This window comes from Nuphar pumila, chromosome 10, assembly GCF_984573655.1.
Source record: "Nuphar pumila chromosome 10, dmNupPumi1.hap1.1, whole genome shotgun sequence".
In the NCBI taxonomy this organism is placed as follows: domain Eukaryota; kingdom Viridiplantae; phylum Streptophyta; class Magnoliopsida; order Nymphaeales; family Nymphaeaceae; genus Nuphar; species Nuphar pumila.
In genome coordinates, this window is record NC_143258.1 from 108,510,141 (window position 1) to 108,537,952 (window position 27,812).

Consider the following 27,812-nt stretch of genomic DNA (forward strand, 5'->3'; position numbering starts at 1 on the left):
ACGGTTGAGTTAAATTACATGTCATTTGATACATTCACGACAATTATTTTGATTGAAAAATTCACATTTGTCTCACTTTGCATTTCACGGTATTGAATGTCACTTTCGTTTTCATGGCAATATTCATGTTCATTTTCACGGTAGTTCATTTCACATTTCGCATTTCAAACATTGCATGTTAGTTTTATTTTATATGTTGCATTTAGTTTTATTTTAGCATTGCATTTTAGGCATTTTATATTTTTTAGATTTTTACGTCATTGCACTTTACAACATTTTATTTGCACTTCGCATTCTTTCATTTCGCATCTTTGTAAAGTATTTTACATTTTTTTAATGTAGTACTATTTGTTTCGTCTTTCTGCTTTGTGTGTTTGAGTTTCGCAGGAAAGCATGGATCGAAGGCAAGCAAGCGAGATACATGGTGGCACACGTTCGACACGCGACACGAGGCACAAGTGTAGAAGACACATTTTTTGCTTTTCTTTTAGAATTTAGGAATTTAATTCAATTTTTGGGTTTGTAATAAAATCATTTTAAACCCTCTGCATAGGGTAAACATTTGATGTAATAGTTAAGTATTATTTTTCTCATACTTTTTTATTTTAGCAATAAAGAATAGTTAATTGCTTGTTTGAATACAAAGTATTTCCCATTCCTCGAGTTCTACCCGGTCTCTACCACTTGTGAGAACCAGTTTTATATTTGGTGTCTGGTTTTCATATTACTTTTCATATAAAAATATTTTCAAAAATCATTTTCTCAAAAATAGACATCAAGAACCTCCAGAAATATAGCACAACGTTCACAACTCATTGTTGTGAATGTTCACAAAATGTGTAAACCTTCTTTAACTAAATATTCCAACATTTGTGAATGTCCTCACAAATTTGCGACTGCCCTCGTACTTGTGTCACTTATGCTATTTTAGTAAAAGGAGGTTTACACATTTTAGGGACCTTCACAACTATGAGTTGCAAAGGTCACCAAAATGTGTGAACCTCCTTTAACTAAATACTGCCACATTTACGAATGTTATGACTTTTGCATGCGAATGTCTTCACACATTTGCGAACATTCTCCTGCCTGTACCCTTTATGCGATTTTAGTAAAAGGAGGTTCACACATTTTAGGGACCTTCACAACTATGAGTTGCAAATGTCCCAAAAATGTGCGAACCACCTATAACTAAATACTCAAACATTTGCGAATGTCTTGATCTTCACATGTGAATGCCCTCACATTTGCAAACGTCCTCGTGCTTGTGCCTCTTATGCTATTTTAGTAAAAAGGAGGTTCACACATTTTGGGGACCTTCACAACTCATAGTTGCCAAGGTCCCAAAAATGTGTGAACCTCCTTTAACTAAATACTCTTGCATTTATGATTGTCTTATCCTCCGCATGCAAATATCCACACACATTTACGAACATCCTCCTACATGTGCCCCTTATGCGATTTTAGTAAATGGAGGTTCAAAAATTTTGAGGGTCTTCGCAACTATGAGTTGCAAATGTCTTCACACACCCGTCTCCCTTATGCGATTTAAGTAAAAGGAGGTTCATACATTTTGGAGACCTTCACAACTATGAGTTGCCAATGTCCTCCTGCTTGTTCCCCTTATACGTTCTTTTTTTTTGGTAAAAGGAAGTTCGTATATTTTGAGGACATTCGAAATAATGAGTTGCAAGCGTCATGCTATATTTGTGGAGGTCCTCCTGCCAGTATCCCTTATGCATTTTTTTAGTAAAAGGAGGTTTGCATATTTTCGAGATGATTCACAACAATGAGTTGCGAATGTTGTGCTATATTTGTGGAGGTCCTCCACAATGTGTTCCTTATGCATTTTTTTAGTAAAAGGAGGTTCACACATTTTGGGAACATTCCCAACAATGAGTTGCAAATGTTGTGCTATATTTGCGAAGGGCCAAAAATATTATAAAAAGTTGAGAATCAAAATTTAGACATGCAGGAGATTTCGTTAAATTAGTAGGAATTTCGGAAAGTGTGCCATTTTGCAAGGACAATACAATAATTTTTCGTATAAAATATCTACGAAGAGTATATAAAGGGTCATTCATGTCATTAATCTTGAGAGTTGTGCTTAGCGTTGAGGGACAAAAAAAAAAGAAAGGCTAAAAATTACAATTGCGTGAAAGCTCAACCATCATTGTATATGTGTTGGAAATGTATTTTTGTGTGAAGAACTATTGGGTTGCTGAGTCCAAATCAAATCACATGTGACTCCAATTGATTTGGAGTCTTATAAAACATAATCACATGAAGCTCCATGTGATTCTGATTCTCAGACAAATGAGAAAGTAACTCTCGTTTCCTCAGGAAAAAAAGAAACTCATTTGTAAAGGCAACGGGAAGTCCATTTCTCACCACTCATTTTTCAATGCCAATGAGTTCAGTCCCTCATTTGCATGAGTCCAAATCTCATGAGACTTCACCATACGTGCAATAAAAGCAAATTCAAGAAATATTCTCCTATCATTTGGTTTTTCTTTTCTTCAATGGTTGCTTATTTTCTTAACTAAGTTTTTTTTTATAAAGTTAAAAAATTGGCCACACGGTTTTTCTTTTCTTCAATGGTGGCCCACATAGGCATTGATAGTGCATGTACGAAGCGGGTTATATGCCCCCCCCGAAGACGCGAATTTGTCTTCGCGGGTTCGAATGAGCACCACGTATGTAAGCACGTGCGGCTCGTATCCTCGTGTTTGTCAGCATCAGTTAGCGTCGGAGTCCGGTGCAGTTGCAAAGACTTAAGTACCCTTTTCGCCATTGGTGCCATAAAACGACAATTCTAGAAAAGTAGCGGTTGCAAAAACTTAAGTACCCCGGAGATGGTTATTTAAGACCCAGTCCATGCAGTGCAAAATTATCTGAGAAAGGAATCCCCCTGAAGAAGGCCATAAACATCAACCTTCTCTCTCTCTCTCTCTCCCTTCTCTTTCTGCCTCTTTGCACATCCAACAGACGATCCTACACTGCTCCATCAAGCACCGACTGACCTGCACACTGATTGTAGCATGGTTCAACTTGATGAGTTATAGAGCCTGATTTAGAGTTTTTGCCCTTACAGGAAAGGGGTTCGGGGGTTTCCCCTGGCATGGGTTCTGTTGCATGGTCAGCATGTTTGAGACTCGGTTTCTTATGGATCAGACCCGACTTGTTTAGGTTTAGGGTTGTAGCCCTTGCATTGTATAAATACTTTTCCTCTTGTAACTGTCGAAAAAGAGCAATAAAGTTTTTCTTCTGGGCGGCCATATTTTTTTTACTCCCTCTCGGATTTGAGGGGAGTTTTTTCCACGTAAATCCATGTGGCATTGTTGTGTTTTGTTTGATTTAGCGATTTACAAACATCGAGTAATGATTTGTGATTTTTTTTCGCTACACGATTTTCGTAAATCGCTACTCGATATAGTGATTTATGAACACTGCGTAGCGATTTGCGATTTTTTTCGCTACACGATTTTCATAAATCGCTACTCGATATAGCGATTTACGAACATCGCGTAGTGATTTGCGGGTTTTTTTTTGCTACGTGATTTTCGTAAATTGCTACTCGATATAGCGATTTATGAACATTGCGTAGCGATTTGCATTTTTTTTTGCTACGCGATTTTCATAAATCGCTACTCCATTTAGCGATTTGCCATTTTTTTTGCTATGCAATTTTTGTAAATCGCTTCAAAATATAGCGATTTGCCATTTTTTTTTTCGCTACGTGATTTTCGTAAATCGCTACTGTGTGTAAATCATAAATCACGATGACGAACTCCGTCCTCTTAAGCACGATCTTCGCCGTGATTAGGCTGTAGTCGCCAGCCGTTTCGATGGCAGTCTTGAGGTTCGTGATGAGGAAGCCGGAGATGGACGTGCCATTCCCGTCGTTGGCGGGGAGGTGGGTCCTATCAGAGAGCACAACGTCAGAGGTTGAGATGAAAACCTCGCGGTGCCAGAACCTGACGAATGCCCGCCAGGACTGGAGGGTGCGAACGCCCGTGTTGAGCAGCATCAGGGTGGCCTGAAAGGCATAGCCCTGATCGGAAGTATTGCCGACGAAGGGGTAGACGCACCAGTTCGCTCACTTGGAAGCCGTACTGGAGAAAGATTTCATTGTAGGTGTCCCTTGAAGGCGGCAGAGGGGCCGCCGCAGTCGGTTGCTCGCTGGACGATGGCAGCATTCCGACCACTGCTAGCAGGAAGAGGACGATGATCACCATCAGATCGTTGGCTCTTTGCCTCCCTTAATTTCTTCTCTAGAGAGAGAGAGAGAGAGAGAGAGAGAGAGAGAGAGAGAGAGAGAGAGAGAGAGAGAGAGAGGTTTTACAGTGTTTCACGAAGAAGAAAAAGAAGATGACCAAAAAAAGTTCAAACGGTGAAGAAAGAGAGAGCACTTCAGGTTCGTTTCATTGAGTCTGAAGTGTATTTTCGTAAATAGCTACAGGACATTTTTGTCAAACTTATATCTACCTTTTTTATATGTTATTTTATTATAAAGTCATCATTGGTAACATTGGCATATGAATGATCATGGGTCCCAAGATATTCCTCCGTACACACTGGAACACGCGAATTTGTCTTCGGGCGAGAAGAGGTAACACCCTCTCATGCATGTAGGATGAGGTATGAAATTGCTGCATGGGCCCACCTTGGGGGATCCTCCCTCATAGCTTATTGTAGCTGACATTGAACTGCTGCAAGCTCACCAGACCTGAAATTTTCATGGGGATGCTACCATGTATCATGTTGTGCGAAAGATCCAAGACCCGCAAGTCCAAAGGGAAAGCCATGAGTTTCAGATCAAAATCGAAGAAATTCCAGGACAGAATTATCACACTCAATGACTTGGATTTGTTGTTCAAGAGATAAGATGGGTTGCCAACGAGCTGGTTCATGTTGAGATTAAGCGGACGAGAGACTTTGGTATGGCACCAGAGAGCCTGCTGTGAGAGAGGAAGAGCTGCAGCATGGTGCCTCAAACCAGCCGAATGACTCTGGTATATGCCCAATCAGCCAGTCCAACCGTAGTCTTTCCATCTTCAGAAGATCTGCTAGAGTTGGAGGGATAGAACCAGTGAATTGGTTGAAGGATAGATCCAAGTAACTCAGGTCAGTAGATTGAGCCAGCTTGGTCTGGGCCCGGACACGTTGGTCCAGGTTATGGAGAGATACCAGAGGTTGGTGAGGTTGGCGAAGGATGGTGGGATTCCTCCATGAAGACTTGGCATCATGTGGATACTAAGAATCTGTATATTGGTCCGCTTGCCTAATGGCTTATGGAATTTTGCCATTGAAATCACTGCCAAAGTGCCTGAATTCCATCACCTTGCTGGTGTTTGGATTGCAGTTGATGACGCCGAACAGGTGGAAGCAATCCTGGTTGAGAGTCCAGTTAAGCGCAGCAAACATCTTTCCCAATTACTTGTGCATCTTCCGGAGGGAACCACCATCAAATACTGGATGAGAGTGGGGAAGAGGGAAAGGGTGAGGATGAGGAAGCTGAAACATGGGATCTGAGGCTCTGTTAGCTGCCTCGTTGCCTAATGTTTAGCCTGCTTACTAGGGAGAGGAAGTGAGCTTAAATGTCAGCTTGAATTTCTCTCTTTTTCCCTTTATAATCTCTCACTCATGCATCCTGTTTCCATTTGCTCCTTTTTTTGACAGAGAATGCTGGGGTTAATCAGACCCCTACCAGTTATACAACCACACCATTGGGATTTGAACTTCACGGTTGCTCCTTTTACATTTCGCTTTCAGTGGGACTTGTGTACTTAAGGTCAAGGTCCCTTGGATGCTCTCTCTCTCTCTCTCTCTCATAGTGGGCAAACAACCCACTTGCTGAAATTTCTTTTGTTTATTTGCTACCTTGTGTCCGCACTCTAATAGGGAATCATGGTAGGTGCTAGTCACTCTGATTCTATTAGGAAACTTAAAAAGGAGCATAAATCCATGTAGCCCTTGACTTGCAAGTCGGTATCAAAATAATAAAAGACAATTAAATAAGGGTCATGCTAGAGCTTCTCGAAGCGTAGCAGCTATACAGCATTTTGTGTCTTGTATTGAAAACCATCTATTCGGTAATCATATAGCCAAACACAGAGAACAAATGCTTGGTGGAAAAAGGAACGACTCTTTGGGCTAAAACCTTCAAAAGTTATTTCAATAGCAAGCAAAAACAAAAATATCGAACAACAAAGATCAGATAAAATCTAGCAGCCAAAGAAATGTGATCCAGTCAACAGTGCCAGAACATAAGACGCGACGTTGGACAACATATGGCATCTGCTTAGGGGGCAAACAATGTCAAAACAATCCAAACTTCACTTAACAACTTCACTTAACATTTTAGTACACTGATATGGTAGCATTGGGGGTTTTACCCAAATGGCTTCGACACCCAACCTGTTGAGTAACTTCAGGCCCAGTATGGCTAGCAACTCTCTTGGCTGAAATGGCTATAAGTGGTGTTAGGTCCTAATGAGACTGTTTAGGAAGTAGGAACCGTAGAGGAACCTGAAGCAATCAGAGTAGTCATGGGGAATCAAGGTTTGAAATTACTACATCAGGTTGTTTGAGACAAAAGAATTAGAGAAATTTGAAAAAACAGGAAAGGAAACCACATCAGCTAATTCTTTCTAAATCCTTGGATTCTTTCACAGAGAGGAGACAATTGCCAAATTCTTCCCATGAAAGGATTCTGGTCCATTTTCGAAATTCCAACAAGGTACTCTCAAACAACGCGATTTCCCTCAGCTCCCTTGAATTCCCTCCAATAATTCGTCAAAAATACCACCTCCCCAACATAACCTCAGATCAGCCCCGTTGAACTATAAAATAGCAGCATGCACCAAAAATGCTAATTGCTTCCATCCTCATGCATGGCTTCAATTAGAGAACAACTTATTTGAAAAAAAAAAAAATTATGATGTTCATTACCAATTTTTTTAAAAAATGACGACCAATATCATTCTGCAATTGCAGAAAATGAAACGACAGTAACTTTTACTTTGCAGTAGCATTTGCCTGCTTGTGAAATGGCCATAAACTCGCAAGGCGCTCGAAAACACCACCGGTCCTGGAGAAGTAGCCAGTGAAAGCTTGAGGTGCGGCAGGAGGTGGGAAGTCTTCGGCAGGCATGGCAAATGGACGAAGCATCTTCTCCAGCCTGTCCAGAGTGAGATAAGATCCTACTTCCTGCAACCTCTCTGGTCCCATTATTGGCAGCGTGTGCTCTTGATGCAGAGATGAGGCGACCTCATCATTGTACTGCAGAAATGTATAAAGAGGAATGGTCAATATCAGAGCAAGAGTTATGATGCATGGTCTCATAGAGTATTTCTACTACCTCCAATGGACTTAAGTCAGCACCACGGCTAAATGTCATTTCAATTCGAAATCTCTTTGGATCTTCTAGAGGTACCTGCATTAGATAAAATAAATAATGAGAAAAGATCCAAATTCAATCAAAACATTCACTATAATTTCACCATAACCAATACATCCAAGTCTCAACGCCAATCAAGTTTCTTGGGAAAAACAGAGCAACTGAAAGTACAATGAACAATAAGTGTCTCATACTAAAATATCTAAAAGGAAACAATTCAAGGGGTAACTGGATATTTACAGAAAAAATATAACTTTTTGAGGGCTGAGCATCAGAGAAAGAGGGATGATAAGTTTAATAAAGCCAGAGAGAGAGAGAGAGAGAGAGAGAGAGAGAGAGAGAGAGAGAGAGAGAGAGAGAGAGAGAGAGAGAGAGATGCACCAAGATGCATACCTCGGTATTTTCAAACATCCTAAGAACTATGTAACTCATGTAATCAAGCTCCTTTGTTCTATATAATCGTTCTAATGCGCTATCACAAACAAGACTGGCCTCCCCTTGCAGTGAATCATCCATGTTACAGTAGCGGAGGACATTCATCAAAGAGTGTATGTGGGATTCCTGTAATTAATAACCATTTCATTCAATCAAAATCATATATTTATTTAGCATATGCTAAAAATGAATTTAACCAACTCAAGCATGGTTGAGAAAATGACTATAAAATGCAAATAAAGCATATTGAGAACTGAAGCTACAAACATGAACATAAAAACATATAAAAAGATATTTCCAAGAAAATTATGGGTATTGAATGATAACATGCTCACCTAGGAGGAATATTTCCATATACAATCAATAAAATTACACTCTATTATGTGCACAGGCTACTGCTTACGCAATTTACTTAGCCAATGTACGGTTTCGTACATCATGCATTGCTTATGCAATTTATTTATTTGATGTATGGTTTCATACATCGTGCATGGCTTACGAATTTATTTAACTCGAAGTGTGGTTTCACACATCGAACCTGGCTTTATGTCATTTACATTGCCGTCGCGTTGAAATGTGCATAGGCTTATGGTTTGATATATATATATATATATATATATCAAACTCTAATAAAGGAATGATTAGAAGACTTTTAAATTTTTTCTAAAAGGTTAAAAGTCTATGATTTTGGGGGCGTAACAGGCCGGCCCGAGCAGGGGTTGGGATCATGGCACCTTGCCACCATTGATGTCGCGTGTGTGTGTGTGTGTGGGGGGGTGGGGTGGGGGGTGGATGTAGCGGAGGATCCACAATGGTGCCTCCATCGCCATGGCACCCTCCTCAACCCACTGCTGTGCTCGAGCAGCAGCAACTACTATTGCTATTTTCTCGAGTTCGACTAGAACCGAGGTGAGGCCGAGCTCACATGACCACTTGTTTTAGAAAAGGGGAGACCGAGCCCACCTAGTTTTCCCATGAACCGAGTCAAGTTCAGTTTTTACCAAGCCTGATCCGGTCTGCCAACACCGAGCGAAGCTCGGTTCTTCGATTTAATTTTCACTGAGGCCGACTCGGTCTGGTCGGATCAAACTGGGTCCGGTTTCGACCCTTGCGACACAAACATTGCTTATTGTTGTTAAATTAAGTTTGTTGCATTGTTCTAATGCAACACGATAAAATACCTTTTAGCGCACCACATCGACACAACAAACAAGACATGCTTACCAAGGCACAAGCCTTTAAAAACTTACACTCGAAATTGTCAGTGAGTTCAACCATCTTCGAGGTAGGAGAAAGTTGCATAAGAAAGCAAATGGCGAAATACTTTATATATATATATATGTATATATATATATGCTTTTAACTCAAAGACGCAGTTTTGCGTATTCTTGTCAATTTAAAATCATGTCATTTACTTTGCCGCCACGCTGTTATGTATACAGGCTACTGCTTACACAATTTATTTGGCCGATATACGGTTTCGTACATCGTGCACTGCTTACGCAATTTATTTGGTCGATATACAGTTTCGTACATCGCGCACTGCTTATGCAATTTATTTGGCTGATGTATGGTTCCGTACATCATGCATTGCCTCCTTTTTTCAAAAGAACCTTCTTGAGTCACGAACAAGGTGATGAAACACCTTTTACAAAAGAGGCATGGAAAACAAGGCGGAAGTTCTTCAAGGTTTAGGATCTCCACGGCTCTGATACCATGTAATGAAATAGTGGTCTTTCACAAAGCGCACAAATCTCTCAAAAGAATGTCTATTAAAGACACTTCAAACAAAACCCATAAAAGGGTATAAATGGAAGAACACAAATAAAATAAATAGATCTTTATTTATCACAAAAATGCTTAAGAAGCATTGGTACAATTGTTGAATGGGATCACCCCTATTTATAAAGAATGGAAGAGAGGAGGGAGAGCTCATAACTCTAATTATAGCCGTTGGACTATAACTTGGTCAAGTTTCAACAAGGAACTTGACTAGTTTATTAATCTAGTTCAAAATGAACTAGATACTAAAAAGAAGAAATAAAGAAAAGGAAAATAATAAAATCAAATATTATATATAATAATATATATTATTATTATTATTATTATTATAAATATATATGTTACATTTTAACAAGCTGAAGGTTGCATCTTGTTAAACATCCTCATGGCAGAAAATAACGAGCAGGCTAGAATAGGAGCAGAAAACAATGAAACGAACACCCCAATTTTCCACAGGATGAGAATTAGAAACCAAATGCTAAAATACAAGGATAGAACTATAACATGACCGTGTAACTACATAACCATCTATTAATGAAAGTGATGGAACTATAAGGGAAAACTGTTGTTTATGTAACATAGTGGATTCCCTTGATATCATCCTGCAAGATAATAACACCCTGGTTTCCATTCAAACCCAAATATTTCCAGCAAAGGAGTTTATTGTGGAAAATTGCAGAAACTGAAATAGTTTGTCAAAGCTCATTGTGGAAAGATCATGGAAATATATGGTTAATAATTAGAGATAACCATCTAATGTGGATCTTATGAAGAAGTTTCACAAAGCTAGCTTACAATAAAATTGGGAAACACAATAATGAATAATTTATTTATGTATTGTTAATATCGTAAAGGAAGGAGCAGCTTGAAGTGGTCTTTGAACTCGGGTCCATATGCTAAGATATTAAAACCAACTCGAGTTTAACATTGCATTTGACGAACCATCCAATTACAATGGTAGAAACAAATGCTAGGACAAGCTAGACTAATAATATATATGAAACAAATAATTAGCATAAGCAGGATAATTTTCACCGATATTGTAACAACATATTGACATGAACAAAGAAAGCAATCAGAACAGATGAACATACCGATGTAAAATACAGTCTAGTACGAACATGTCTCTCAGGTGTCTTCACATTTGCATACCTGAAAAAAGAGATCTATACATGAAGGACATACCAGACAAACAAACCCAAGAAAAAGGATATGGGCACATACTTTGGATCCAATCGATATTGTGTTTCTTTGTCGTCATCATCATCTTGATCCAAGGACTTCTCACTTGTTGAACTTAGTCGCCTAGTATCATCAATTTTAAGTTGACATCGCGAAACCGCCTCAAGTTCTTCCGTTATACTCCTAAAACCATTCAATGTTTGCTCAAGATCGCTTTTTGAATCAGCAACACTAATGGCTTCTTCCCGAGTATTTCTAAGGTCAATCAAAATCTTTCCCAATAATCTGCGGGCAATCTGCAGCAGCAAAAGTATCAATGAGAAGCCACAACATCGTCCGAGGAAAGTAAATAACATAAAGGGTGAAAATCAGATCCAAGTAAATAGCAATAACAATCAGATTTTGCTCATCAATTAATTTCTGCATTATGAACAAAAGAAAGAGCAAGACTAGTATGCACATAGCTAACTACAAATAAGAACTGTGCACATGCGCGTACGTGTGCGCGCGCGTGTGTGTGTGTATACGCGTGTGTGTGCGTGTGCGCACGCGTGCGTATGCACGTGTGTGTCGTGCGGGTGTGTGTGTGTGTGCATGTGTGTGTGCGCAAGCACCGCATGCACGTGTGCATGCGCCGCGTGCACGTGCGCGTTGGATCTGAAATTGATTTTTTGACTGGGTTTTATAGAATGTATATATATATATATATATATATATATATATATATATATATATATATATATATATATATATATATATATATATATATATATATATATATATATATATATATATATATATATGTGTGTGTGCATGCAAGTGCATGTGTGTGCATGTCAATAGGTAAAGACAGGACATCATCAACCAGCCACGTGTATGGTCCTAGGAGCAGTCAATGAATTAACACAAGATGACTTCCAGAATGCAATACTACACATTACAGGTGGCAACATAATATCACAAATTTTCAGCGATCTGAACTTAGTAGTCATGCAGTCATTTTCCTTATATATTTGACATTAATGATAATACCATTCAATAAAACCCATTGATATTCTCTATGGATCAGAACCTACAGATGTGACTCCACTATAAGCTTTAGCAAAGAACTAGATCGTGACACTTTGATTTAAACAGATTTTCAAAAACAACCACAATTCACATAAATTTCATGATACTTAAGATTGAGTTTTTATGTTGAAACAACCAGATATAAAGCACCACCCTAGTTATAAAAACTATGATGAACACACATGCAACTACGATTTCCCTGTAGACAACATGGTACTTACTAGTTGGTACCATCCCTGCATGCATGAGACTTCATTCCTAAAGAGAGACAGTTTGTTTCTAAAAGGTGAGTTGTTCATGATCATGTACCTTAGATCCGATTTTAAGCTTCTGACTTGGGTTGATACCATACTCATTAGGGATAACACCATCTGCTAGCAACTGAAACAAGGTAAAAGTTCGCATCAGCATCTTTTAATAGCAATACTGAAAAGGTTCAATACCGCATGCATATTAAGGGTGAACTTATAACTTGAAAGAGATGTCCAAAAAGAAAAAGTTCATATATGTACAAGCACATAAAATACAGTAAAATGATCCTGCTCGAAGAGGTCAAATGAGTAAGATGGAACATACGAACATGAAGTTACTATATAAAAACCATGTTGGGCAGAGCCATATGCAGGAGGTGAACAGAGAAGTCCAACCACAAACCAATAGAACTAACCTAAACAGCTAGCATTAGAATTTTATGATCAAACGTAACATTCTCTAATGTAATATTTTATGATCAAACATAACATTTTATGGCGAGCTCCGACGAGGTGCAGGGAGACGGGAGAAGCCGGGGTCAAGTGTAACATTCTCTAATGTTTACAAGTATTCAGTATTCAAGATCAAAGTGAGTCTTCCTTGATTAGTCAGTTTCAACTGCTTTCAATAGTTTATCTTCCATCACGTCTGCAGGCAACTCCCAGATAGACAGTTGCCAAAACCTAGATATTTCTTTTCTTATTTTGGTAAACAAGTTCAACCATTCAAGGTTGGTTTCCCAAGTGCCAGTTTGACACCTAGATGAAGTTCATTTCATAAATAAATTATATGCTACGTAAACTGTTTTTGCAATTTTGTTTCTAAACCTTCCATCAAAATACAAAATACTTTTGTTTTGCCATGGACCCTTACCTTGATGGGCAAATCACTCAAAACAGAAGTCCATGAACCAAAAAAGTGGTGCAACACTGTGGCAGAAGAGCTTCAGAAACTACAGAATGATTACTGATACTGTGTTGCTCACAAAAGAACCTGTCATTGAGTGCCATTTGGTGTGAAAAATGAAGAGTTCTGATGGAACTTTGCAATCAAAGGCAGTATGGATTAGAATTTGCCTTTTCTCCTATGGCTCATATGTTGACCTTCGAATCTAAATATTAGTTGAAGGAACCACTGTTTTTGTATCATCATGAGGTTAACCATATTTTCTATAATGGAAATCCATTAGATACGCATATATACTGTTGTTATTGATGCTACTCATTTGGTTCATGTTTATCTTGCCTTTGGAGGCACTTATATTCTCATGCTTCTAGAACTTGATATGAGATATGCAACTGAACAGAAAACAAGACAAGTTTAAAGCACCATAAGTTCATGTGTTTGCTTGTCTTCATATCATGATCATGCCACTCCCTCACCCTTTGCAGACAACATGAATCTAAAGAAATGTTGAACGACATGATTCCAGAATGACTAGGATGATTTTTTGAAATGATCTCATACTTCTAATATATTCTCTTTGGCTAGAAGAAACACAATTACCCTGCAAATGACTTCCTTGACAAAGTAAGTATACCATACATGTATGGCTACAAAGTACAAAGTAATGATACTGAGAGAGGATAAGCCATTATGCCCACTAGATTGGAAGTTAAATTTGCAATGGTTAATGGAAAGCCACTTCTTTCTTAGTTCTGCAGTAACTGATCTTAATGTGCATTCCATGTTTTTCTTTCAACTCCATACTCTTGTTGTCTTCTTCTTCAGTCTCTTAGAAGGTTTGGCAAAGTGAATATTGAAATCATATGGAGAATATTAATGCTACATTCCATGTGTTCTGACATATCTTAGGAATTCCATCTTAAAATAAGTGTCTTTCACCAATATTATTCAACCCAGTTAGTTCTACTTCTCAACTTCAAAAATGAACACAAAGGCATGTGCAAAAACACATAAGCAACAAACCATAGATAGGAAAAACTCTTTATAGCATATTGCAATTTTCAAATAGAACGGATTACATTGACGGGTACAGAAAAAATCACAAAAGAAGATCAATAAAGTGATGATGGAAATCACCTGGGAAACCTGAAAAAGCTCATCCAAGCCATCAAGATTAAGATGTGCATTATGAAGCAGATCATATCTGTGGATCAGAAAGCAAAAGTTATTATGATATACTAAACAATGAGATAGAATGCCATTAAAAACCGTAGAGAGACAAAACATTGGAGAATTGATGGAATTAAACAGAAACTTTTTATCCCCCATGTTTTCTTTTTTCCCTTTTCATAAGCATGTATTGTAGTTGACTTCTGAAAAAATGACGTTCAAGTAAGAAAGAATCAAGAAAATTTTTCTAATGACATAAAAAAAGAGAATGAAAGAAAGGAAAACATTTGAAGCAGTTGCATTGAATACAACAAGCTTCAACTGTGTTCATGTAATTTTGTAAAGTACCAAAAAAAGATTCCTGTTCCAATTGGGAATCATTTGCTCAAGCATTCTCATTTGATTCCCTAAGCAAAAAACTATTGATGGAATGGAAAAAAGTTGCCAGAATTGAAACCAAACCATTCAGATAGAATGAATGACCTAGAGAAAAAAGGAAATAAATGCACAAATTTATCTTACTTGCACGAATCATAAACATCAGGAATTTGTGTGATATCAAATCGCCTGCAGATACTCAAGTTAGAGAAACTGACATAACTAAACAAGAAATCAAAGATGAATGAAATGCATTATACAAGAAAAGGAAAAAATGTCCATAGAAAAATGTATTATAAAGCTTCACAGGAAAATCCCTATGGTACAGTTTTTTTCTGATGATAAATGCATACACTTTTCGTTCATTATAAAGATCCCTTTCAAGCTTCTTCCAACGAGCATACATCAAGAGAAAGCCCTCGCTACCACAAGGGAATCCAGCGGCAATGCGGCCAACATCAATGTTTGTTGTCCCAAGGGCCTTGGCTTGGTCATATTGCGGAAGCACGTCATAGGATCCTGTCTGTGCAAGTTTTTCATCCTCATCTTTGGCAAGGAGTTTCACTTGAGCAGTAATCTTTTTTGTCAGTTTGACCTAAATGAAATATTATAGCAATAAGATCATAATATCCTATCACTCGAACAGAAAGTTAAATCTAGAAATTTGAACATGTCGAACTTAAGATGACAGTAAATAGAAGATTATTTCCTGAAATTAAATAACAATGACAGAGTATAATTCTTACAATGTACAAAAATGAAGGGAGAAGTAGCAAGTCTGTATGAGAATGCAAGTTTCACAATTCACATTCAAAGGAAAGGCCCTTAGATATTATTGACAGAAATGATGTGGAGATACTTTCCGGCAGTCACACAATGTGAGAGAAAAGAGAAAAAGAAACAATATGGGAGAAAGGAACAAGGGTCTTATCTTTCAGTCCCCCCCCCCACACACACACACATATATATCTTTTGTGTACAATAAGAGAAAAGATAATGTATAGCAAGAAAGACATAAATGCCCTTACAACACATAACATATTCTTAACACGCCCCCTCAAACTGAACATGGGTCTCTTGTGAGAACCATGGACAGTTTGCCCTTAAGAAACCAACGTCTAACACATGTTAGCAGCTTGGTTGTAAAACCCGAGGAAAAAAAAACTTGGATTCGGGTCGGATCTGAACCCGATCTGAGGCCACCGCCTCCCTCGCGCCTTCTAAAGACAGCGAGGCAGGGGAGGGGTTTCAAATAGAAACTCCTTTCCCCTCTCGCTCTCTCGTCTCTCTCTCTCTCCCCCGACCGCCTCTCCCACTCTCCTTGCTTTTGCCGAGCAGCGGCCTACGGCGACACACGCATGCCGGCGACCCTTCCTCCAGCAAGCTCCTCTCCGACGAGCTTCTTCCGACAACCTCACCACCGCCTCTTTCCCCTCTCTATTTCTCTCTTGCTCGTATGCCAATGCCGCCGCCGACCTCCAACTACGTGCCTTCCCCTACCTCTCTCTCTCTCTCTTTGCTACTCCTTTGACAGGCCGCCCCTTGCCTTTGCTTCCATTTTCCATAGGGAGGGTTGAGCCCCCTCCCTGTTCCTCGGTACCTCGAACAACAGGGGAGGGGTCGAGCGCCTCCCTGCTTCCTTTACAGCAGGGGAGGAAGGTGGGGGGGTCGAGCCCCTCACTGCACCCTCGTTGTTCAGGGGAAGGGCTGCGACCCTCCCTGCACCTTCCAGCGACAGGGAAGAGGCGGAGCCCCCTCCCTGTACCCTTTGTATGCAAGGGAGGGGCTGACCCCCTTCCCTGCGTACCCTTTGACAGAGATGGGGCCAATCCCCTCCCTGTGCACTTGTTTTGCAGGGGAGGGGTCGAGCCCCTCCCTGCACCCTCAGTTTGGCGGGGGAGGGGCCGAGCCCCCTCCCTGCGCCTTCTCCTTCTAGTAGGCAGGGGCGTCGCCCCTGCCTCCGCTAATTTCGGCAGGTAGGGGTGAAGTCGCCTGGCCTCCCTCTTTTTGGTCGTCGGGCAGGGGCCTCGCCCCTGCCTCCTTGCTCCTTCGGCAGGCAGGGGTGAAGCTCCCTGCCTCCCTTGTTTTTGTTAGGAAGGGGCTTTACCCTTGCCTCTCTTCCACCTTGTCAGGCAGGGGCACAACCCTTGCCTACTCTCGTTTTCGGAAGGCAGGGGCGCAACCCCTGCCTCTGTATGAACCATCGACAGGCAGGTGTGCAATCCCCTGCCTCATCGTTGTTTGTTGACAGCAGGGGTTCACGGCCCCTGCCCCTGCTTTTTTCGCGTTTAGCAGGTTCGCAGGGGCACGATGCCCCCGCCTCTGCTTCTTTCACGTCAGGACAACAACAACGCCCCTGTCGTCTCTACCTTTCTGATTGAGATAGCATGTTGACGTCTTGCTTTTGCAACTCGTACAACAGATCCGGCTCGCGCCCCGCGACTTGACTAGTTAATCGTTTACACCTGCAGATGCCAGCAATCTCGCAACTCCCCAAGGTAGGAGAAGATTGCACGGAGGACTTGGATAATTGAATTGAGTTCAATTAACTAAAAAGGACAATTAAATAAATATATATGCATATATATATATATATTTATACGAGTACGCATTTAACTCAAGGACGCAGTTTCGCGATCCTTGTCCTTTACTTTCTGTCATATCTTTTCTTTGTCATCGCGCTTTGCACCCAGGCTCTTGCTTTTGCAAATGTTTCGCTACTGCCTTGCCATTGCAGATGACACTTAGTTTTTCGCTCATTGCATGTGCTATAAAAGGCATCCTCGTGGAGGATGCAAGAGGCATTTACAACTCTCCCTCTTGCGACAAGAGTTGAGTCGGGAGCTTAACGATACATTCTTGTCTAAGGAGAGGGATCCCTAGCAGGGATCCTGGATTTTCGCGTGAGCAGTCCTGCAAAGTAGACTTGAGAGTTTAGGAAGCTGCGCAAAAGTATCAAAGACTGCCCAAATCAAAGTATTTGGGAGGATGCGATTGACTGGTTTTGTTCATCTATTCCACATATCTCAGGTAACCTCGAATTAGGGCTTGAGCGAACTTCTTAGCGGGAGTTCTGTTGAGAAACCCGTATCCCGTTCATCGAGGCTGATATCGAGTCATGCGAGACATGTAGATACCACGATAGCGGATGAGATTCTAAAAAATCGTATGCCAAATGTTGACACAAGCTGTTGGTTATTTCAAAAGATAAAAAATGTCAAAAGTAAAGTTTGAGAAACATTACATCTTTGTGAAACACTTTTGTTGAGGCTCCTATTGAGAAACTATACCCCTTTCATCCTAGAGTACTTGTAGTCGTGCACTACACGCTAGTACTGCGATGATCGGATGAGACGGTTGTGCGACCTCTAACAGTGCTAAATGCACAATGCTGTAAACGCATAAAAATGGGATCACCTTCACAGGTAAGATGCTCATTTGGTCAAAAGGCCAGAGCATATAAAATGAGTCATCAATTAATTTACCCATGACACACTCATTCGCTTCATATAGTCTGTCAAGGGAGAGGACAGAGCGGTACACACTCTAATAGACAGGTTGTTAACAACCACCCCACGAGCAAAGATCCGACCTCCCAAGTCATTGGAGTTAGGGGAAGGGACTACCAGACATTATCCTAGGTGGTAGATCCCATGAACTTCTACAAATTTGGATGCATCCATTGCCAAGTACCTGCCTTTGGGGAATCCTCTCTCGGCTAAAGCCGTCCCCTTAGGAGCAGACTCAACTAGCTATTCGGGTTATTGAAAATACATAGAATAACAGACGCTCGAACTAGTCTCAGTTGTTTCTATGATTCGTCTGCGCGTACCCGCAGATCAGTAATATCGAAACATAAGTCTGTTCACACTGGTTGATGGGTCATAAGACTTTCGTGTGTTTTGGATACGTAATTTTTGTCAAGTAAAAGCTTATCGATGAAATTACGTATGACTTTGGTGTCTCCAAGATTCTTATGATTATGATGCTTATGCAGGTAAATGACACATCACACCTACATTGTTGTATTGCAGAAGATTGCATTATGATTGTTTGTGTGAATATATCATACTTGTATAACATGATTGATAAGTATCATGAATATTTGATTAAAATATCTTGAAGATATGTGCGTAAGTTACACGCTAGAAAAGTCAAATGAGATGTGCATTGAGATAAGAATTGTGAATGCATATGATAATGCAATGATCTGAATATTTGCACATATAACTTGAATCCTATATGATTTGATTTACCATGCGAAGTGATACAATGCATATTGCTGGTATACATGCTTGTGCCCATATTGGTGGCTACTGACCCCAAGAGCGGTCAATTGTTCGGAGCAATCGATTGTATTGATGCATGTATCACTGAGTATGGTATCTGTTGAGGACCTGATCTCCAAAGGATTATCTGCAAGGGTGTATATGATCAAGATCAGGTGACCCAGCTAAAGTGGTAGATTCTCTGTGAGGATATTTCCAAGAGCAGGTAGCCGCAAAGACGGTGAACTCCTGTGAGGAAGTGTATTGTCCAAGACCCAGGTATACCATCTAGGGCGGTAATTCCTTGTGAGGTTGTACATTTTCCAAACCAGGTGATCCGGCGCTGATCTTGTTAATTATAATAGTGTCTATCGACCCAAAGAGCGGTCATTTGTGTTGATGCATGTATCACAATAATTTTCATTGAATGACATTTGTTGATAACTCTCAAAGGATTTTATGTGAGGGTATGTATGACCAAGATCTGGTAATCCGGCTAGAGCGGTTGAATCTCTGTGAGGAAGTACACTGTCCAAGAGCGAGTAGCCGCAAAAATGGTGAACTCCTGTGAGAAAGTGTATTGTCCAAGACCAGGTATACCATCTAGGGCGGTAATTCCTTGTGAGGTCAAACATTTCTCAGACCAGGTGATCCGACGTGGAACTTGTGATTTCTGATTTCCATAAAAAGTTATGGTGAGCTGTGATGATCTTCTGAGATTGATTGAAATAGCCACTTATGAATCTATAGATTTGGCTTTCTGTTTTAGCATGATTATATGCTGAACCCAGATGTGAGAATCAGATCTTTATTGATTTTAGATCATGTTTTGGACTTTCAATGGAAGGGTGGGTTTTTCTGAGAAAGTATGACGCCTTAAGCCAGTCATAACAAGTGACAGTTGGCCGCGAAGGGCCTTGGGAGATGAGAATAAATTAAGGTTGTTCAGGACAAAGAGTTTGTTAGAAATAGTGAGAGCGACAAACGATAACCTGATAATGATTAAATACAGAGACCCCATTCACAAAACGAAAACAAGCTAGAGCAATGTCTCATTGTGTCTCTTCATCCGTGTCGAATCAAGTAGAAGATAACATTCTTATAGTCTTCTGGTAAACCCTTTTTATGACTATGTATAAACTCTTGCGAAGACAAAAGTTTAATCACACATACGTTTTGTTCAATCGAGTTTTGAACTGCTTACTTGCTTTGAACTACTTACCTATACTCTTAATTCAGTTTCCTGTAGTCTCTCTTGTGCACCTACAAGTTTTTTGCGAAACTAACCCATTCTATGGGTACAGGTGATGATTAAGTACACCACGGGCAATGGCGCGATGCAAGATGACTTCAAGATTTCCTTTTTCCTGCTCTTAGCTCGCGTCCAGGACGTTTTTGGGTTTTGTCACGGATTTTCCTTTGGATATCCGAATTTTGTATTTTTTTGTTCTTTTAGCTAACGTGCCCAAAGTTGTCAGCTTGCCTTTCTAAATTCAACAAAAGAATTATCTTCCGTTGATTACATAAACAAACTCTAAAAGGAAAGAGATTTTCTTCTAGTCTCTTGCCTGTTTTCTGAAAGGTTCGCAAGTTTGAAATTTTGGGGCGTTACATTGGTAAATAAATCATCAGCCTGTTCATCCCCTTTAATAAAGAGAGGTTGAATCTCTTTGCTTTTAACCTTTTCACGTATAAAATGTTGATCCAGCTCTACATGCTTCATCTTGCCATGTTGGATTGGGTTGGATGCAATAGCAATGGCATTTCTATTGACACAAAATAGTAAAGATCGAGAGACAGACTGGTCTAAGGAAGAGAGAAGGTGACATATTTACAAGACTTCTGCAATAACAACTGCCATTGCGCTATATTTTGCCTCTGTACTAGACCGAGCCACAGTCCATTGCTTGCGACTTGCCCAAGAGACAAGATGACCAACAAGAAAAACTCCATACCTTATCACTGACCGTCTAGTCACAGGATCGCTTGCCCAATCAGCATCCAAGTATACTTGAATTACAAGGGAAAGACCTGTGGTCTTATTGGGATGTTGTGTATATACTAATCCATTTGATATTTTCCCTTAATGTACCTCGGAATTCTTTTGGCTGCTTCCATATGACTTTTTTGAGGCTCATGCATAAATTGTGAAACTTGGTTTAATGCAAAAACCAAATCTGGACGGGTGAAGGTCAAACATTGTGGTGCCCCAACTAAGTTGCGAAAATCATGTAGTGTATCAAGAAGTACATCATCGGCCTCCCTCATAGTTAGTTTAGTGTTGACTGCTACCGGTGTAGATATAGGTTTGCACTCTAACATACCAAAACGATTAAGGATATCAAGAGCATAATTATGTTGTATGAGTCATGAACTCATGTGTCCTGTCAATTTCAACTCCCGAAAAGTATCTGAGATTGCCTGAGTCCTTCATATGAAATTTGGAGTTAGAGAAGTTGCTTGAGTTGTTTCATCCAAAGGGTGTTCGCGCCATTGATGACAATGTCATATATAGTGAGATGGTGCTTGTTATGATGAAGGAACAAGGAGTAGTCACATTGACTACGAACAAACCCAAGATTACATGGGACATTACTCAAAGTTTCAAACCATGCTCGTGAGGCTTGCTTTAGTCCATAAAGAGCTTTCTTTAGTTTAGGCACACAATGGTCTGAGGATCTCCTTTTGCATATCCAGGTGGGTGCTCCATGTAAACTTCTTCATGGAGCACTCCATGTAGAAAGACATTTTTTACGTTTAGCTGACCAAGATCCCATCCATAAGAAACAACAAGAAAAAGAACAACATGAATAGTGCCCATGTGTACCATAGGACTGAAAATCACATCAAAATCAAGGCCATGCTCCTGTGTGTACCCTTTTGCTACTAATCGTGCTTGGTAACGTTCTATGCTTCCATTACTCTTGTATTTAACTTTAAACACCCACTGACACCCAACAATGTTCTTATTTGAAGGTCTCGAAACAACATCCCAAGTCTTACACTCATGTAAGGCTGAAATCTCTTCATTCATGGCCCCCATATATCGTGGATTTTGACAAGCCTCATGATATGATCTGGGCTCTTTTTCTTGGATGAGATTTGCTACAAAAATCTGAAAATCTGTTGTAAAAGTCTCATAAGAAACCCATCGTTGTGGAGGATGCCGAACTCTGGTTGAAGTTCTTGATGGAGGGTGTGCGGTCATGTGTTCAACTGAAATGTCTTCTTGAACAACTATACACGAACCTGGTGCTGAGAGAGAAATGTCTGTTGTGGACTGCAGGTTATGTTCAGCCTGATTTGACTGAATATGACTGTCAGCCTGATTTGAAGGTTTGTCAAATTCTGCAGATGGTTCATTAGCTGATTTGGATTTGTTAGTAGCTTCCGAACTAGACGTATCCTCTACTATTGGAGCTGTAGGTGGGGCTGCAATACTTGGCCAAAAGGATTGCAAATCTGGTTCCTGTAGATGATTGACAGCATTTTGACTAGGCATATAGTCATTTTCATGAAAAACATGCCTTGATATCACCAGCTTTTGAGAAATGGGATTAAAACATGTGTATCCCAAAAATTCATCATCATATCCTACAAACTAACATTCCTGGGCTTTAGGAGATAGCTTATTCCATAATGATTCATCTATATGTACAAAACATCTACTCCCAAAAGCTCTCATAAGAGAATAATTTGGACTTTTCCCATGAACTAGTGAGAATGAACTCTCACCCTCTAAATTAGACAAGGGGATGCGATTTATACAGTAAACTACTGTATGAAATGCCTTAGTCCAAAGATCTCTTCTAACATTGGAATCCATCAACATAGTGAGTGATGTATCAACTATGTGACGATGCTTCCTCTCTGCCACCCCATTTTGTTGGGAGGTTTTCAGGCAAGACATCTCATGCAATATGTCGTTTTCGTGTTAATAGTTAGTGAAAGCCAAGTAGATATATTCACTGCCACTATCACTATGGAAATGAAGGATTTTTTGAGAGAATTGAGTTTCGACATAGGATTTAAACCTTTGAAACACTTGAAAAACTTCACCTTTGTGCTTCAAAAAATAAATCCAAGTATATTTGGTGAAGTCATCCACAAAAATAACATAAAATTTGGATTTTGACATTGAGAGAACGGGAGCTGATTCTCATAACTAATTCAAAAGGAAACAAAGCTCTTTTATTGGCAACTATAAAAGGGAGTTCATGACTCTTACAAAGACGACACTTGGAACACAAAAAAGACACTTTTGGATTCTTATCACGCAAAAAGATAAAGCCTTTATTACATAGAATCTGAATAAAAATAGAATTGCAATGTCAAGTCTGTGATGTCACAGTTGGACTTCCTTATTGACACTTTCAACTTTAGAAACAAGGACAAATGAATCACAGTTAGAACCTCTACGAGTTTCGTTCAAGACATAAAGATTCCCAACTCTTTCACATTCAACGAGGGTTTCCTTCATACGAGATACCTTCACAAAAATAGAAAGAGGAAAAAAGATAACATGAGATTTAGTTTGGTCTATTAACTGGGAAACAAACATAAGATTACAATGAATATTTGGAACAAGAAAGGTATTGGAGAGATTAAGGATCCCGGGACTAGTAGAAACAATGACGGTTCCTATTTGTGTGATAGGGTGATGTTTTCCATTTCCCGTGACAACACTATCATTACCACAATAAGGCATAATATTAGAGATTTTACCAGAATCACCAATCACGTGATGTGCACCTCTTGAGTCGACCAACCAACTGTTATGAGAAGGAGATTGTGAGCTCGACGAAGCTGCCCAGGTTGAAAAAGTTTGACCGACATTCCAAGTATTTGTCTCAAGTGTGCCCTGTATGGGATTGCCTGTAAGATTCTGGTGCAAACCAACTTCGCTGAGAGACATGCTCAAGGCATCAATGTCACGATATGAACTCGTCATTGATGGAGGATGCCCTTGTTGAACAATGTTGGGTTGAGGTCCCGAAGGAATGGATGATGTAGGTAAGTTGTAACGCCTGTGATTTTTAATATGGCATGAATGTTATATGTGTGTATTTTTATTTTTGAATGGGATTTGGAACCTTGATATCTTATTGGGATCTCTGATATTGGATCCTTGATATCTTATTTGGATCTTTGATATTGGATCCCTGATATCTTATTTGAATCTCTGATATCTTATTTGGATCTTTAATATTGGATCCCTGATATCTTATTTGGATATTTCATATTGGATCTTTGATATCTTATTTGAATCTTTGATATTGGATGTTTGATATCTTATTTGGATCTCTGATATTGGATACTTGATATCTTATTTGGATTTTTGATATTGGATCCCTGATATCTTATTTGGATCTTTGATATTGGATCCTTGATATCTTACTCGGATCTTTGATATTGGATCCATGACATGTTATTTGGATCTCTAATATTGGATCCTTGATAATTTATTCAGATCTTTGATATTGGATCCCTAATATCTTATTTGAATTTCTGATATTGGATCCTTGGTATCTTATTTGGATCTCTGATATTGGATCCCTAATAATCTAATTTGGACCTCGAGATTTAGATCTCTAATTTTGGGTCCCGAGAAATCTAGATCTTTGCATGGATCCAGATAGACCCAATACAAATCCAAAAATCTAAATAGATCATGGAACCTCGTAGAGTGGATCCAATTACCCATGATGGAATAATAACCAAAGTAGGGTGGGGCACCACCCACCTACTTAATATATATAAATATAAATATAAATATAAATATAAATATATATATAAAGGTAACAAATAGGATTTAAAGAAGAGTGGTAAAGGAGTAAGGTAAATCTTAATGTAAAAGAAAGGAAAATTTACTAAGGGGGAAAGATTAAAAGTAAAAAGGTATGTAGGTTAAGAAAAAAGGAGTTTTAAGTAGTTATGGTATCTCTCCATATGATTTTGGAGACATGCCCTTTTTAAATACAAAAAAAAGAAGGAACGGAAGCCTATTTAGTAGGGGACTACATGGGCTGAAAAATAGGAAAGAAAACCCCTATTTTTGTGGAACCTCTTTCACGCCCTCCCCTTCTGCTTATCATCATAACTGACCCCGCATTTCCATTTTATCTCTCCTCCCTCTCACACGCCTTATCTCTTTCTCCCACTCTTGATTCCATTTCTCTCTCTCTCTCTAGACCATCTCTCACTTGTTTTCTTCTTTCTCTTCCTTGTCTCCTCTATTCTGTTCCTCCTACACAGTTGGGAGAGACTCAATTGAAGGATTGGCTGTTGAAGGGGCTGTTACTGCTGACAGACTGCAACCGGACCAGGAGGAGATCGACCTACCTGCGAGTATCAACAAACAGTGGGTGCCTCCAATCTGAATCGAGGTAGGGACCTATAGAAATAGAGTGCATGAAAGGTGCCAAGATGCACCAGCATACATCCCTATAATAGGCCTGTGTATGCGGTTACATATACCCATGGGAGTTAAGCACGGCTGATATTGAAAACCGAATATATATATAGTGGCTGTTGCGAAAAGGGGATACCTCAATGTATTGATGTATTACCGATTTATGTGTATTCCTGTTTTCAATCACATATATATATATATATATGTGTGTGTTGTTAGTTAATTACATAGATTAACCATGCAGACACGATCTGCATGCATCAATAACATGCTTGAACATGGTTGACTGATTACATGTAACGCCCCAAAATTCTGTCCATGTAAACTTTTTAAGAAAGATTTGAAGCTTTGCAATCAATCCTTTTTCAGAGTTTAAAATGGTAGTTCAACCAAAACTAGTATTTGAAAGAACAAGTCAACGGACCTTGAGTGCATTATAAGCGACCCTTCCTTTACACAATGGATTTGTATCTTCATACAAACATTGAAACCACATAGATTCAAAATAAGGTTTTTGATAATTAAAGTTTACACAAAATGCGGTATTACAAAAGAAACCCTTATACAAAATTACAAAACGTAAACAACAGAGAGAGAGAGTGAGTTCTTGATATCATCACGTCATCGCCTCTTGCATCAACCTAATCATCACCTGTATCCCATAAAATGGGTCAGACTTATGAAAGCCTGGTAGGTGCATAAATATCAAAAGTCAGAACAAGACTAACATATCCGTTATTTCACGTGTAGTTTTAGAATAATTAAAAGTGAGCATGGTAAACTTATTTCGATAATTACTGACCTATGGGTACGCACATGATAAAACATAGAAATAACTGAGACTGTCCGAGGGTTTATTATTCCATGTCTTTTAATACCTCAGACAACTAGTTGAGTCCGCTCTCAATGAAACCATCTAATGACCGAGAGACAATTCTTCAAAGGCCACTTGTTACCGGGGTATGCATCTGATCTTCTGCAGAAGTCATTGGGATCTACCACCTAGGATAATATTTGGTAGCCCAGTCCCCTAACTCCGATGATCGGGGACACCAAGTCATTGCTACTCGAGGAACATAGTTATTAATAACTTGTCCATCAGAGTTTTTAGTAGTTACATGCATAGGTAATGTTGTTGCGCATGTTTTCTTCCATATAGTGGGATATATACGTGGGTATGCATCTGCAAATTGCAAGAAGCTTACTCGAACTTGAAAACCATTTTGGTTATAAAACCAGACAAGTGTGGGTGTGTGGCATGGAAATTTGGTGTTGTAAGGCTCAACTACGTGCATACACCTGGAATTGGCCCAGAATTGGGCCTAGGGTTGGATTAGACCCATGGGGTGCTACAAGTGCACCCAACTTATGAGTTTAACATACACACAATCAATTTTTTTGACCTGACTAATTTAAAGGTATATTGAAATTAGTCCGACACATTTTTGTTTTTAGCGCGGGTTTTACATTCCTGACATTAAAAGAATTAAATACAAAACAAGCACCTTTTTGTCATTTTACAAAAAGATGGCAATTTTATATTTGTGAGAAGGATAAGTACCTGCTTAGCAATGTAAAAATATGATATACATCCTTTTACAAAAAGATAGCAATATATTTTTGACAAGCATCTTTTAACATCAGTGGCCTTGATACTCGAGAAAAACTCGAATACCTATTAGCATTGTAAAAGTATGACATACATCCTTTTGGCTGAGACCTACCATTATATGTAACACAACATAAGCAGATGAAGTAAGGTACCTTTAACACTTAAGGTACAATGCACAAAAAGGGTAGCAACACAAAGATGCCTCACTAAGAAATATCAAGATTTAACTTAAACCAACATTACCACTTTTGGGAGGAGCTCAGAAGCATTTGGAGGAAGCCCAGCACCATCAAGCATCCAAGGAACTTCAGCATTTCCATTCTCATTGGTTCCTTTCTTTTGACAGGTTATGATTTCATGCAATCTAGCCTGAAACAAGTGCCAGTGAAACTTAGCATGATGAACATTCTAAACATCGAGAAAAGGAAGCAAGAAAGAAGCAAGATCTAAGGTACAGAAGTGAATGGATGCAAGATCTAAGGAACACTAAGATTAAGACCTGTTAAATAGCTAGAAGGAAACATCTTCAGCAATTTACCTGTACTATTATCTAGTAAGGCCTATTTATCTCTATAATTTTCTAACAAGAAGATTAGTCAATGTCAACAACCACATAGCTGTCAATGGAACATGCATTAATGATAGTCCTTGTTGCTCTCCAGTGGGCAGGACCTAAACTACAAAAATTTGCTTTATCAAAAGAAGTTTCTATCGACAGTAAGTAAGGAATCTGGTATGTTCAGGAGTAAGATTAAATATATTGAAACATCAAGTACAATCAGGGATAAAACTTAAAAACTAGGACAAATGGTTCTCAATCTGATGCTTATAACATCCAGAGGACACAACAATTATTTTAATCCTCTACAAGCAAAATATCAAATTAAAAAAGAGAAATAACAAATGTATGAATTAGTTTATCAGGCTGGACAGTGAATATTTGTT

The 27,812-nt window shown here is 39.3% G+C and overlaps 1 protein-coding gene across 3 annotated transcripts in view; it reads right to left on the reverse strand.

The window, feature by feature from the left end:
- Window positions 1-6,903: 6,903 nt before the first annotated feature.
- LOC149827843 (inositol hexakisphosphate and diphosphoinositol-pentakisphosphate kinase VIP2-like) overlaps window positions 6,904-27,812 on the reverse strand; it is a 214,241-nt gene continuing 193,332 nt past the window's right edge. For 2 of the 3 annotated variants that reach the window (XM_090019686.1, XM_090019684.1), the window contains 10 exons: window positions 27,111-27,236; window positions 14,929-15,170; window positions 14,720-14,764; window positions 14,165-14,231; window positions 12,179-12,250; window positions 10,841-11,094; window positions 10,711-10,768; window positions 7,793-7,960; window positions 7,361-7,435; window positions 6,904-7,281 (listed from right to left, as the gene is read on the reverse strand). In XM_090019686.1, coding sequence (XP_089875812.1) covers window positions 7,018-7,281; window positions 7,361-7,435; window positions 7,793-7,960; window positions 10,711-10,768; window positions 10,841-11,094; window positions 12,179-12,250; window positions 14,165-14,231; window positions 14,720-14,764; window positions 14,929-15,170; window positions 27,111-27,236 — 1,371 coding nt within the window. In that variant the 3' untranslated portion in view covers window positions 6,904-7,017. The remainder of the gene's footprint in view (window positions 7,282-7,360; window positions 7,436-7,792; window positions 7,961-10,710; window positions 10,769-10,840; window positions 11,095-12,178; window positions 12,251-14,164; window positions 14,232-14,719; window positions 14,765-14,928; window positions 15,171-27,110; window positions 27,237-27,812) is intronic. The other variant, XM_090019685.1, reaches the window with a different exon arrangement.